Here is a 15,000-nt window from a genome sequence, read left to right as displayed (position 1 = left end):
CTTTTCCACAACGGTTTTTACAACTGGTCTCGCAACGCTTTTAGCCCTTGCAAGGTGTGTAACATTGGGCAAATGATTCGTGCAACTTGCACCAAAAATTGCACAGTGTAACAGCGCCTTTATGATGAGTTTGACATTTGTTTAGTTCTTGACGTAAAAACTATGCATGTAATTCTGTAGGAGGGCAGATTGGAATCGGTGTTGGTTCAAGTGGAAGTAAAGGCAGTGCTGGCACCGGTGCAGGGGGTGGCAGTGCTGGCACCGGTGTAGGGGGTGGATCGTCATCAATGGGAATCACGGGAGGTGGAAGTAGTTCTGGTTCTTCCTCAAAAAGTGGAAGTTCATCGTCTGGGATTGGCGTAGGAACAGGTGGACGCATAGGCATTCGAATCGGCACAGGGTCTAAAACCGGTGCAGGTGGTGGTTCATCTTCAAAAAGTGGAGGTTCGTCTTCTTCAAGAATAATCCGTATTAAAGGTTCAAGATCCGGGAGCAGGATTAGATTAAAAGGAAGACTAGGGATAGGGCCAAACATGACAAAGACTGGCGGAAGCAAAATTATCCTGGGCAGAAAACCTAAGGAATCAAAGAATGACGCCAACAACGATTCGTTTTCTGAAGAAAAGGATACAAATGACATTGCTAAAGAGAATCTATTCTCCGGTGGACTTTTAGGTAAGTGGAGTTGATTCCTGAGGATGCAGCACAACGATCACTTGTAAACACCGGTACACCGATAACAACTGAATTTACAAGCAAATTATCTTCCTAGAAAAAAATTGGTCCATTGTTGCAATTCATCAAATCGGGCAAGTCGTATTGCATTTCCTTGGGCAAGCGTTTGTGTTGTTGGGGAGAGGGACAGAGCAATTTTACCGTTTGTTTTTGATTACAAAAGGAGAAAAGCAAATGACGTCTTTACTTTGGTTCGACTAGCTAAAGTGCTCACGTAAGAGAACGCGAATAACAATGAGATCCGTATGCTTTATCTGGACAAGAATAGTCAAATGAGCCCTCTCTTTGTCAAATCTCTCTTTGACCCCCATTACTAATTACGCTGCTCACACTAGGGTTATATGTATTCGAACGTGACGCACTAGAAAGCTAAATCAGTCTGCAGCAGTGCTCGTATATTCAGCGTCTTGAAACCGCGTGCGTTGCAGCTAACTGCTCAGGGCGTCTTTGTTGAGGAATCGAGTTAAGCAAACACATTTTGAAATAAGTTGTTCATATGGGTTGAAACTTTTGAATCTGAATTTTTTTTAAAAGATCCTGGCCATGTGTATCGCACAAGTATATTACTGGATAATGAATTGAAACTAGTAAAAGGTCCCCCATATTCAAATCGTATAGGCCACACCAACAAAGGGTTCATCTAGATTCTCGGACATTACACCATAATTCTACTATCAACAGGTGCTGGCGTTTGCAGGGACAAAGTAGATTTGGCATTTCTTGTTGATGCCTCCGGGAACACAGACTCCAAAGGCCAGGAAAATTTCCGAACAAGTTTGGAATTCGTCAAAGCTATGTCCAGCATGTTTACCCTCGACCAGCTGCAATCTCACATTGGCTTTGTGGTGTTCTCTAACAATTCACATGTTGTGCTCAACTTCGAGACATATTTCGACCAGAAAAGTGTTGAAAGTGCAATTGACGAAATAAAATACACCGGTGGCTTGGCTGATATTGCAACTGGCCTGGAACTTGTTAAGAGCGACCTTTTCGATTCAACTTCTAGACCTGACGTGCCTCGTGTTCTGATTGTGGTCGTGTCAGGAAAATCAACTGGGGATCTTGTAGGTCCTGCTAAGGTGCTAAAATATGCTGGCGTTACCGTGTTTTGTGTTGGAGTAGGAAATGGCTTCGATTTGAAGGAACTCGATGAAATGGCGACGGACCCGGATAGCGATCACGTATTCACAGCTGATGTCACCGAGCTGGGTCTAGTTGTCAAGGCAATCAAAGGAAAAGTTTGCCATGGTAACTGATATATGAATGTAGTCGTCATAGTATGTAATAGATTCCTGGCAGTCCCTTCTATGATCCAATCCTGTTTTGTCACGCTATCGAGAGACTCTCAATAGCGTGACAAATGTCCTTCCTTGGTCAGAATGAGGCCATCCCCTCCCTAGAAGGGATGCTGGCAGTCTAAGTTTTTCAGTTTTTACCTCACCAAGGCGGATAGTACTATTTGTTTATGGAAAGGCTAATTTTGCAGGACATTTAAGGCCATCCCCATTTTTTTTTTGTTTACCTTCGGTCGGTCGGATTGAAAAAAAAAACCTAAAAAAAAAAATCATAATCATTCTCGGAATCGGAGGCCTGGTACCCCGGCATCATAGCTGTGGAGCCAGGAAAACAACAAGACGTGAACCCAAAATCAATATGGCGGAAAAGTTGGCGGATGTTGTGGAAAAATTAAGACAGCCTGGGAAGGATCAACCACCGAAACTCCTGTGGGACATAAAAATGGCTTAAAAACGTCGTTAACTTTTTTTTTTTTTTGGAAAATGCCCAAAAATTGGGTCGGTCGGACGACGCGAAACGGAGAAAAAGATGGGGATGGCCTAATATGTATAGTTCAATTCAATTCCCAAAAGAATTGGTTTACTCCTCTAATATAAGCACGATATCTACACATTTAACTAGAATAAAGGGATTTTAGCTCACTCGGTGATCTTCACTCCAGGTGCTCACTTTATTCTACACATGCGCGTGTCTTTTAGAGAACTTATAAGGAGGGTACTTTTGAATACGGAAAAAACAATAACCATTGTACACTTCTTTTCTTTCAATGTTTATCAAACATGGCTGTTATGATGTCATTGCTGAGTGTCAAAAGGGATGTTCAAAAAATATCATAAACGAGAAAGATTTGAACAGTTATTGACAATCGATCGTTGAAATTGCGGTAAAGAAAGTTGAAAGATAAGCCCTCATAGCATGTATTACCAATGCTAGCCGCTTCGTAGCATGATGATATCTTTGTTGACTTTTGTAAACAATGTGGAAAAACATTGCTAAAATGTCTCCGTTCACTTGAAATAACCTTTTCATGTACTTTCTTACAGGCAATGTGAGACCAGTGGCTCTGTTTCCGTTGAACGCTAGGTACGAGGCAAGAGACGTGATTGGAGGAAATCCCGAAGGAAAAGCTAATGAAGTAATTGCCGCCATGGGGCCCGATAACGTAGAGGGTGGCTCACTTGAATTTCTTGGAACACCAGACAGCTACGTCGAGTTTCCAAATGACGGTGGACTGGATACCAGAAATTCTCTCACCATTCTTGCTTGGATATTTCCGGAGAAGGAGGGCCCCATCTTTAACTTTAAAAGAGATGGATGGGGGGCAAATCTCTGGCTTGCACAATCAAGAAAATTACTTGCTCACTTTGTGGAAAGGGATGAACAGAAACTGAGTGAACCTTTGCAAAGTAATAAAATTGTTCCAAACGATTGGAATTATGTTGGCGCGACTTACGATCACACAACTGGGCGAGCTAGTTTGTGGGTGAACGGAAAACTTGATGACTCCAAAAATTTAGGCAGAATTGAGCTTGCGACCAACTATAGTATCAGGATGGGAGCTCGAGAAGGAGATAGAAGAAATTATCAAGGACGTATTTCATGCTTACAAGTTTATGACGTACCATTGACACAGGAACAGATAAATAATGCAAAAGATAATTGCAAACCGTATGACTAAAGTTTGAAAGTTTGAAAGTTTGAAGTTTGAAATGTTTAAAAGTATGGTATAAGACAAGTGTATATATTTTTCCTAATTTATTTATTTATTTTTTCGATAGCATGTACCAACTATATGCCAAAGATGCTCCAAATGTCAGCTTTCAACTTTCACTGCCTTTACCTCATCAACCCAGTTGATAGACCCATTTCTGTTCTTGACAACCAACCGACTCCATAGCTAACTTTTATCTTGCTTTCAACGGTTAACTGCGTGAGATAACATGAAATGGAATTAGACACTAAAAGAGATTTTCAGAATAGTTTTATAAGGAAATTTAAGCGAAACCATATGAAAAACTCCTTACACTAATATCTCAGTAAAATACACTGAAAGACCAGTATTCGCATAACGGTTCAAACGTTCTTTCGCGTGGTTATTCGTCAACCAGCAGTCTCCGAGTATTTGCCTTCTTTTATATGCTTTTATATTTATTACCTTGAAGACATAACTGGTCCTAGGTTATTACTTAGCTTAGCATTAGGGAAGTATCATTAATAGCTTATATTTAAAACTGGTTTAAAAAATAAACGATACGAAAAGTGTTTTGCAATTGATAATTGTGTTTCGTCCTTGTCACGGAAGCATAATGCGCACAAAGTAGTTCATTTAACAATGGGGGTTTCCTTAGGCCCGATTTACACGGTACGACTTTGTCGCATGCGACAACGGCTTACGACAAGCCCACGACATGATTTACGATTGTTGTGTACGTCAGAAAAAATGTCGTAGCATTTTAAAACAAGTTTTAAAACGCTGCGACAATCGTAAGTCATGTCGTAGGCCTGTCGTGAGCTTGTCCCATGCGACAAAATCGTATCGTGTAAATCGGCCCTTACAGACCCTCTTAAAAAAACAGTCGCTGGCCAATCGACTTGCAAGGTTTGTGTAAGTGTTTATATGTACATCCGAGATCTCTCCAACGCGGGAACCCGGTAGCCGAGGGGGCATAGATACAGAACAGTGTGGACTGAGAGGCGTGTTGTGATTAGAGCTTTGGCTGCCTTGTGACCCACAAGGATATTACGGTTTTATTTCACCACGTTTGTTGGTAAAAGGTAAGGTAGTATGGCCAGGCCTTCAATGAAGTAACCCGGGCCGGGTCAACCCTGCAAGGCTCTAAAATTACAGAAAAGTACCAAGAACGAACGCAATTTGAGAGCTGTGGAATGTGCTAGAAACGAAGTTTATTCTTAAGACTTTTAGCCAATATGCAAGCATTACGATCTGCTCTGAGTAAAGCATTACGCCCCAAATTATTCCCGGCATTATTTATCTACTTATGTTGCGTGACGAGCCAAAGAAGTGCACAAAACAATAGTCTTTAATATGCTAATGAGATAAAAAAAGTGTAAGCCAAGATTCCCCCAATGTAACATATCAAAGATATATATATATGTATATATATTGAGACAGATGGACGAAAAAGACGACTCCCAGAACATACACAAGAAAGGTGAAGAAAACAAGCAGCATGGGTACGAGTTTGATGATCTTTTACGGCTTACTGGTGGATTCGGGTGCTATCAGATCGCTCTGTATTCATTTATTTGCTTGCTCTCTATTCCAACTGGCGCCCAACTGCTTGTGCAGGTCTTTTATGCAGCCTCGCCGCGTTTTAATTGCGTTTCCATGCCAGAGAACGGGACTTGTGATCCAGGAAAATGTTGCTCGAGTTGTAAAAAGTACGAATTCCAAGGTCCATTTACGAGTGCTGTATCAGAGGTATAAACCGTGATATCTGTTACATTTTTTTAGTATTTTAATGCAAAGTTTAATTAGCTGAGGGTCCAGATTTCGTGCAAGAAAGCACAGAATCCTTTTTGCAAAGGAGCAGTCAAGTATCTATTCAGTCATATCAACCCGATCACGACTGAAGGGTTCTATCTGAGCTAGATATACAGCCTTTGAATTTATTTGCTCTGTATTCAATCAAATTTGTCATAGTTATGAACACATCAAGGTCATGAAGAGCAATTTATTTTGTGGAAATTGAATCACGATTTGGAACTGTAGAAAATGAGGACAGTAAGTAATAAATGAATTGTACACATGAGTAAATTTACATACTCCCGGGATAGCAAATCAAACGTTCGGAAATCGAACTCAATCGAACCCAATCCGTCGATTGAGTTCGATTGAGTTCGGCAATCGAACGAAATCGAACACCGAAATCTGTGTGAGTACGATTTTCGAACCAATCGAACTCAATCGAACAAATCGAACCTTATCGTACTCAATCCATTAGATTGTGTTCGATTGAGTTCGGCAACCGAACACAATCGAACTCAATCAATAGACCTTTTTATCGATACGGCGGCCATTTTGATTTCTATTGTTTCGAGTAGCTATTATGGGATGCCCAGGGGGCAAATACACATTAATTTGCCCCCTGAGCATCCCATAATGTCTTCTGAAACAATAGAAATCAAAATGGCCGCCGTATCTGCAAAAAGGTCTATTGGCGTATAAGCCGCACTCGCAGATAAGCTGTACCCCGAGTTATGCAACTTAAACTTTATTATTATTGAATATCTCGGTAAGAAAACTAGACTGTCCACGGCAGTGAAAATATCAGATAAGAACAAAGCAATCATTATCCCCGCGTGCTATAGCCTTTAACGACGCATTTAACGTTTACAACCCACATAGCATCTGAAGCCATTTCTCCGAGATGTTTGACGGTTACAAAACACACGTTTATACTGAAACAACTCGAGCCTTCAAAAACCTGTTATTGATTTCAACTCGAACACCAGTTTTTTTTTTTTTTTTTTTTTTATCAAGAGTTCGGAAATCGAACGTTTGATTGGGTTCGATTGCCCATATTTTTTTTGTGTGAGTACAATTTGGTTCGATTGCCGAACTCAATCGAACTCAATCCACGGATTGGGTTCGATTGTGTTCGATTGAGTTCGATTGAAATTTAGTTCGATTGGGTTCGATTTGCTACGCCTGGCATGCTCTGTGGGTATGAGCTCAGTAGAGCTGTACTAATTGTGAAAACGACTTACAATCAGCAGCATTTAATGCTGCATGGCCCCATGGTCACGAAACAAAAATTATGCTTCATGATTTGGCTTGGACAAAAAAGCTCTTTCTTGATAAGAAAAACAGTAAGGTCAATTACTGAAATGCCAAACAAATAAAAGAACAACGGATTTTTGACCCGGATGTCGTGGTCCGTTGTAAATGGCATTGAGTCGCGGTAACGCTAGGAGTCAAACGCTCTTGGGGGGTGCTTAAATGAGATGGGACGAACTCAGACCGGCATGAGTTCGTATCGGTTGCCGGACCCAGGTGAGAAACACTTGTACCGGTCTCATGTAAATGACCCCAAATCTCAGACCGGGTCCAGAAATTTCAAGCCTGTATGCTTTTGGGTCAGCGATTAAACAATTTGAAAGATATCTTTTCGTCCCGAAACCAGCTCCAAGCATTTCGTCCCGTTTTCTTGTAAACGGTTGCAAAATTTCATTCTGGTCTGAGTTCGTCTCGGTCTCATACTTGCCGTGTCTTTATTTTAGTGGGATCTTATTTGCGATCATGGTCACCTCAAGGCCATGACTCAAGCTGTCTTTATGGCTGGTTTGTTGGTTGGTGCTATCGCCTTTGGAATCATCTCAGATAAACTTGGAAGGAAAATCTCATTCTTTCTAAGCATTGGGTTTCTTGTAAGTATAATAATATGTCAACTATGCAAACTAGTCTGGATACCATCGCCTCGTGGAACTCCAGTAATTGGATGAAACTGAACGCTAAAAAGTGCAAGGAAATCCCGGAACTACTTCAACTGAAGATCGGTGATCAATCGCTAGAACTTGTCACTTCCCACAAAGAACTTTGTCTAGTGATTCAGAATAACTTAAAATGGAACAATCACATTGAAGCCATTCTTATCAAGGCCTCTAAACGACTTTAAACACTGCGAGTACTTCGGAGAGGGGGCGTTGAGACCAAAGACCTAATTATTATCTATATCCCTCTGATACGATCTGCATTTTAATATTGCTGTGTAGTTTGGCATTACGCCCTACCCTCTTACCTCTCTCAAAATCATCGAACCAGCGCTTTCTTATTTTGTGAAGCCCCTCAATCCCTAAACCTTCCTAGATTAGATGTAAGACGCAGTGAACTCTGCGTAAACATACTTGGAAAGATCTCAAGGGGAGATCCACTCTCCAAACATCTCCCCATGACAAGGGAGTGTATGCATCACTATCAAATGAGAAACGCAGGGGACTATACAATATCTAAATGCAGAACTGAAAGACTGCGCCAGAGTTTCTTTCCGAGTACAATCTTAAACTTAAATAATAATTAGTTTACATCTTATAGTTATACATATATTTTGAATTGCTTATACATAAATATTAATCTACTTGTATTTTTAGTTTCTCAGGGAATTGATTGAAAATCGATGTTATATAGATTATTGTAGCCCAGTCCCTGCTCCCATAAATTACTATCTTCCCTGAAAAGATCCAATTTTCACTTGTGAATTGCTTAATGCTAAGCTATTGACTTAGCAACAACAGTAAAGGAGGATTGACCGACAAAAATTACATAGTCATACCCTGCTAAAAAGACGGAGGTTCTCCCCATAGCGCCCCTCCTAAAATATGGAACCAGTTCACCCTTCTCCTTCCCCGACGTTCACATACCCCTCCCAAGCTCCCTTGATCTAAGCCCCAAGTTTACTGTTTCTGTCCTCCCCTCATCTCCCCCCACACCCACGAAATCCCCCTGCAAGTTCCTTCCATTTAACCCAAATGTAACTTCGCTGATGCTTTCTGAATTTTAGGCTACCTTTGGAACCGCATCTGCAGTGGCCGATTGTCTTTCCCTTTTCTCCTTGCTTCGATTCTTCGCTGGTGCTGGTACCATTGGCTGTTTAGTGAGCAGATTTGTGTATTCTGTTGAAATAGTTGTCACCGCTTATCGATCTTACGTTGGAATAATAAACATGTTATTCCTTAGCGTTGGTGGATGCTTTCTTGCTTTGCTTGCATTCTTCATGCCAAACTGGCGACATGTCTTGTTGGTTGTGTCGGCACCAAGCTTTCTGCCGCTTCTCGCCTGGTGGTAAGAACACCGCACACTTGATTTTGTGAACGAATGATGCTTGTGTTGACAGGACGGGTTTTTTTTTCATTTAATCCCATTCTGTCGTTTGTGAAAAAACACTATAAAATTGTTCTGTAGGTGGTCCACCTTTCACAATTTATCATAAACAAAGGATTGTCTGCTTTTTATAGGCTGCGTAGCCAGCGCGGGAGATTTGAAGCAGCGCGAGAGGGCTGGGGTTCACGGAAAACATATTTTCAAGAGAAAAAGATTTGGACAGTAGAAGTTGTAGTATTTATATATAAATGACGTGAAACTGCATTTGGACACTGAGTGCGAGGTGATGATGTAGCTGCCCAATTGCTTACATTTCTTTGCAAGATCAAGCAATTTAAAATCACTGTACTTAAAGATTTTACCCCGGACAAACAAGTAGGCTCAAGTTTTCTGTAATATTCAGTAGCTTTTGCTATATAAAAACCATTTTTCCGGTTGATCAAATTTCGAATTCTTCTCTCGTAATTCGGTAAAAAAAATACTTCGAATAAAGGACATGCAACGCAAAAACAAGCACGATGACCCCACCTTTTTATTGCATCTTTTTAATGCCCTGGGCATGAATATCAATTGTGCCAAGTTTGACTAAAATCTGGATAGTACGTCGTTTTCAAGGGTATTACCTCAACTCAGCAAATTGAGACGTATTATTCTAGACCTTGGGTCGAGCGTTGCGGTACCCAGTTTAGTTTTCCAGTCAAGTTCTTCGTACGAATATCCAAAGCTTTAAGACGCCCGAACTGTGGCAATTTAGTACTCTTACATCGGGGAATGTTGAGCGAGAGACTAAGGAAACGCATATTTTAATGGCATATTTTGAGTGCGATTGACTATGCGTGTTTCATTTAACTTAAAAACACTGATTCGAAAGCAACTGCTGTTCAGTTGAGCCTTGGTTTATCGTTATCAATGGTCAAAAGAGTGATTTCACGGAACGGAGGCCATATGCATGTTGGTGTCCCCAGTAAATACTCCGGGAATTCAGCTCTATAATTATCATGCACACGTTTTCTTTTGTTTCGGTGGAAAACAAGGTTACTAATCACGTGAGTGAAAACACTCTATAGAAGGATTTAGCATCGCGTCCACTTGAAACAGCAAACGGCATTTCTCCTAGTGGTAATATGTATATTTGCTTGAATTCTGTCAGGTGGATACCAGGCTCTCCTCGGTGGCTTATTGCTGTTAACAAGCTGGAGGAGGCGCACGAAGTGTTGATGAAATACGCAAAATATAATCATGTGACCGTAGACCCCAAACATCTGAAACACGTGATTCAGGAAGTGAAGAAGAACGACGACAGGAAATCTACAGATAAAGACTGTGGTCTGCTGGACGCTGTTAGGACACCCAAGTTAAGGAAACGAAGCTTAATCATGTTCTTCAACTGGTAAGAAATCTTTTAAGCAATGACGAATATTTGACCTAGAAAACTCAAAGTGTAATCAGTGAACGAGTTGTGGCAGTTCGTTGTGGATGAAATCACTTCAGGGATCCATCGAGCGTAAGTTTCTTTCCAAAACGGACTGGGAACGAGGTAATGTTTAAAAGACGAGCAGCAGGGTTTAGAAACACGAAGCGTAGCCGCGTGTTTTTACAAAAATTTTAAACAATTAAATGTATATCCTCACAGCCGTACAACCAGCTTTGCATTATATTTTTTTTGACAGTTTTTAGACCCGATAAAACACTTGCTGCGAGTTTTTTGAACGGCTTAAAAAACATTCCACAAACTGAGCGTGCAACTCTGGACTCAGAACAATGGTTCAAATTGTGAGAGGAGAATACTAGCATACAAGAAAAACAATGCCTTATTAGTATTCTTTATATAAATAATATTATTATATCTCTCAGATAGTACGCGCGCTGTAATTGGCTAAATTAGCGGGCCGTATTCTACAGTACGGCCCGCTGTACAGCCCGCTAAATTTAAAATTTCGACAAAACATCATCTAGCGAGTTTTTCATGGCAATTCTGTTGCATAAACTTGTACTGAAAACTGTTTGAATCTTGCAAGCAACTATTTCAAACTTAACAGCCAAGAAGATTTAGTTTTTGGGATTTTGGCACGGCATTCTTTGTGGCAGTTGATCTTGCGCTTCACTTTGACTAGTTTCCTTGCCCGCGCGCCGGTTAACCTCAGAGATATAATAAATATCTTACTAACCTCGTTTTCTCGGTCCTTACTGTAAGTTACGGATCCTCATTTTTTCCCGTTGATTTATGGCCCAAGAAGCGCTTGGGCCATAAATCAACGGGAAAAAACTCGGTCCGTAACTTACAGTACGGAGCTCGAACTCGGTTAGTAAGAGGTATGTAACGAGGAGTGTTTTATTAGGATATAATGCTCATGCACGTGACATTTTATCGGTGTTTTGATAGGTTATTAGGTTCATGAATTATTAATGAATTAGAATAAAAAGCTTGTTAAATTTTAAGACAAACATTTACATGAACCATAAAAAGGTCCCGTGGAAAATATCTTTGATTTTTACCATCAAACAAAAACTGTACTTCCGTTGAACTTCGTCGCACGCGGGCCATTAATTGTGATATCCCATAACACATCATTTGCATTCAGGCGTTGACCAATAGGATCCTGTGATCTTATTTCATTCCAGAATCCAATGCAAATCATTACACTGATCCATTGTCATTCATTTTAGGTTTACGAACGCTCTTATTTTTTACGGCCTCAACTACAATGTAGGGAATCTTGCAGGAAACATGTATCTTAACTTCTTCATTTTAATTGCGGTTGACTTTCCTTCTACTGCATTTTGCTGCTACTGCTTGCAGAGGTGAGGAGAAAAGACAAACCCTTACACTCCACTTGAAGATCTAAATATTAATTCTTTTTACTGACTGCCACCATACAATCCTCTTATTAACGGTTACCTATGGAAATTTGATGATGTGTCCTAACAATTACCCTTAAATAATAAATTTCTTCACTCTCATCATCTGTCTGCTTGACAGTGTACTGATCTTGCAAGGAGAAAATATATATCACTCTTGGGAGTGAAAGCTAGATATAAGAGGTATCGAGAGGAAAGCTTTAAAACATCAGGCTTTAACGGGATTGAAGCCTTGACTTGCCTGAAACCAGTACAGTGCTCTAACAATTGAGCCCCATTAAGTCGACTGGGGACGGATGGTGGCTATTTTTCGAGTTCGTGATAAACCCATAGAGAATTGTAATATGAAGAGAACGGAATGCGTTAAAAGACTGTTTTGTGGCGACTTGCGGCTGCATTTCATTCATCTATTGCATTAAAACAAGTAATTTATTCATTTCTAAGTTAATTATTCAAGATTATTCAATTAATCAGGTTTGGTCGCCGTTTGACTTACTCATCATACATGTTACTTGGCGGCGTGGCCTGTCTTTTGGCGTTAACGATGCCAAGCAGTAAAGGTAGGATGCTAGAACACAATGATTTTGCGATTTGAATAATCCTGTTCAAGGCTTATCCACTTGACAATCAATCAGCCTCTCCTCCCCAGCCAAGTTTGCTACTTCTACTCTTCTTCATGCATGACCTGGTACGTCGAATGCACTCCTTAAACCTGCGATTCTTCCCAATGCAGCCGTGTTTATGCTTGTCATCACGGCCCTTTATTCAGATGTGTTCTTTTTTCACTTTGCATGCCCCACCGCGGTTAGCATTCTAGCTCTATGCGGGGAAAGCTAGCTATTGTCTTTAGTGATATTTGAAACTCAATAAAGGTGTTGTTGTGTCTTTACGTTGCTCAGAAAAACCGCCTTTTTGTATACAACAGAATTGTATGCTAGAAGACACACATGTAAATATGGCGAGGAGGTGGAGCCCGCTGGAGGCGGATCCTAGCAAATTATTTCACAAGTCGCAAAGTTGCGCTCATTGGCCGCTTAGCCCATTTAACAAATGATCCCCTCGAAAAATGGCTCCAAACAGGTTTTTCCGCATTCTCTCAGCTCGAAATCACCGGTGGGCGAGAGAAAAAAAGGACGGTTGGTGAGGAACGTCAGGGCCGGCTGGAATCTTCTCTATCGCTATTTTCGGTCATTCGTGCAAGACGGAGGAGATAGGTAAATCCGGTGTCCAAGAACCGTTCTGACCAATAGCTGAATTTGACCCTAGTAGATCCTGGTTCAACCTCTCGGTTGCACTTGCAGATAGTAAACTGGTTTGCCTCCAGCTTAATGGAATTCGTTAAAGGGGCTATGTCACGTTTTTTTAGGGCAGGAGCCCATGACTAAGAGCCTCCCAATGCATTATATCCTTGAGTCAACCTTTGCGCGTATCTTTCTATTTTTAGAACTAATCCTTTAGCAGGAGACTCACATTTACAACAATTTACATCAATTTGCACAATTTGCATACATTGTTTTTGCTATTTTTGTCTTTGTTCCACAATAACGTTACTCTGATTGGCCACTCTAAACAGTGTGTGCAGAGCTGGAGAACTCGTGGCGTTCTAAAAATAGAAAGATACGAGCGAAGGTTGACTCATAGGGCTTGTATGGGAGAGGCAAGTTCCTACTCATGCGCTCATGTTTAGGGGAAATCTTTAGTTAATCAAACGTTTAAAACTCCAAAATGGTAATGTGGAATTCCTTTATTGACAATTTATCGTTACATCACAAACACGACGATTCTGAGCAAAAACGACCTTTTTTCAGACGTTTTTCAGTAAACTTAAAAAACGTCGGAACGACTTTTTTCCAGATTCCCCAAATGCAATCTGTTTCAATCTTGTCCATTTGTGTCCATCCATGCTTCTTTTCCGTTTTGGTGTATTTCTTTCATGTTGTTCAGGCAACAGTTTTGAGTGGTTATTGCAATGTTTAATTTTAATTTTTGGGCATTTTCGGTGTTACGAAGTGACATAGCCCCTTTAAGTTTTTGTTCTGTTCTGTTCGCTTCACTTTCCCTGAAAAGCCTCTTTGGGGATTGGCCAATTAAGGACGGTGCCTACTAATTAAAGATATTTTTGCCACGGTGTGTGATTATGCAGAAAATGTAGATCTTAACAAGTGTTATTGAAATCCAAAAAGAAAATTGGGAGTAACCACGCATTTTTCAAAGATAACTCATAAATAATATTTGTAAAAGGCTTTAAAATACAAAGCAATGTATGGCGTTCTTTCTCAAATTGAAGCTTAATTATCTCTCAAAAATGCATGGTTACCCCCAATTTTTTTTTGGATACCAAGAGTGCTTACTAAGATGTACTTTCTCAGGATACTTTTAAACCGCGCAAAAATATCCTTGTATTAGTAAGCATCGGCGATTGGAAATCCGAGTATCTGGAGATGCGCAGAACTTATGCGCAATAACAATAGTAGGCACCTTTCTTAAGTTTGTATCATATTTATGTAATTTCATAAGTTTGGATCCAATCTTGTAAATGGTTGAAGCTGGGCGTTCATAATCACAATCATTATCATTATCAGCTCCAACAGTTTACTGCTTTTGCTGGTACAAGTTGCCATTTAGCTGCCTCTCGCAGTTACTACTGGAAAAAGGAAAATCCTTCTTATCAGTTTACACCGACAGTCAACACTCATCTTAAATCAAAGTAGAACTGTGAAGAAGTCGTGGATACATTGCTTACAAAATGGGAGTTCTGTTGCGATCAGTGGCTTTCTGATCTTGTTAGGAAGTAATAAGACGTTTCAATAAAGAATTGTTGTTGTCACTGTCCACGGCAATCTCACGGTGTGCTCCTTTGCTAATACGACGAGACGAGAAAATGTCTCTTCGCATTCATCTTGAACACACAGCACAGCGACACCCTTCAGGGTGCATTCGATTGACCGTATTCCGGAATAGGAATACTTGGAATATAAGTTAGAAATCCTTCGTTTTTACGGAGATTCACATTAAAATTGTCAAACATCCACTATAACGCTATTTTAAACATTTTTATTATCTATGCTGCTTCGAAACGCGCCAAACAAACCGTTTTAATCATCACTCCGCGTATTCTTACAGGGGCGTAGCTAGGGAAGGGTTCCAGGGGTTCCGGAACCCCCCCCCCCCCCCCCCTCTCCTATATTAACGGTAATTTTATCCCAGCAAGAGTATAATGGACTCTCGATTCCTGAAATTCTTCGTTTTGTTCTATGCTTACAATAAGC

At 40.5% G+C, this 15,000-nt stretch overlaps 2 protein-coding genes across 3 annotated transcripts in view; both read left to right on the top strand.

Annotated features, from left to right (window-relative positions):
* Positions 1 to 3,816, top strand: part of LOC137976760 (uncharacterized) — an 18,989-nt gene extending 15,173 nt beyond the window's left edge. The window contains exons 17-19 of the mRNA XM_068824105.1: positions 181 to 675; positions 1,417 to 1,983; positions 3,075 to 3,816. Of these exons, the coding sequence (XP_068680206.1) occupies positions 181 to 675; positions 1,417 to 1,983; positions 3,075 to 3,709 (1,697 nt within the window). The 3' untranslated portion in view covers positions 3,710 to 3,816. The remainder of the gene's footprint in view (positions 1 to 180; positions 676 to 1,416; positions 1,984 to 3,074) is intronic.
* Positions 3,817 to 5,075: 1,259 nt separating this feature from the next.
* Positions 5,076 to 15,000, top strand: part of LOC137975302 (organic cation transporter protein-like) — a 14,319-nt gene continuing 4,394 nt past the window's right edge. Inside the window, exons 1-7 of one of the 2 annotated variants that reach the window (XM_068822397.1) lie at positions 5,114 to 5,226; positions 5,342 to 5,473; positions 7,276 to 7,422; positions 8,553 to 8,833; positions 10,023 to 10,262; positions 11,540 to 11,674; positions 12,206 to 12,291. In XM_068822397.1, coding sequence (XP_068678498.1) covers positions 5,381 to 5,473; positions 7,276 to 7,422; positions 8,553 to 8,833; positions 10,023 to 10,262; positions 11,540 to 11,674; positions 12,206 to 12,291 — 982 coding nt within the window. In that variant the 5' untranslated portion in view covers positions 5,114 to 5,226; positions 5,342 to 5,380. Of the gene's footprint in view, positions 5,474 to 7,275; positions 7,423 to 8,552; positions 8,834 to 10,022; positions 10,263 to 11,539; positions 11,675 to 12,205; positions 12,292 to 15,000 lie in introns of both variants that reach the window. The other variant, XM_068822396.1, reaches the window with a different exon arrangement.

Source organism: Montipora foliosa, chromosome 11, assembly GCF_036669935.1.
Source record: "Montipora foliosa isolate CH-2021 chromosome 11, ASM3666993v2, whole genome shotgun sequence".
NCBI classification, from domain to species: domain Eukaryota; kingdom Metazoa; phylum Cnidaria; class Anthozoa; order Scleractinia; family Acroporidae; genus Montipora; species Montipora foliosa.
This window is presented reverse-complemented; position numbering and strand designations above follow the sequence as displayed.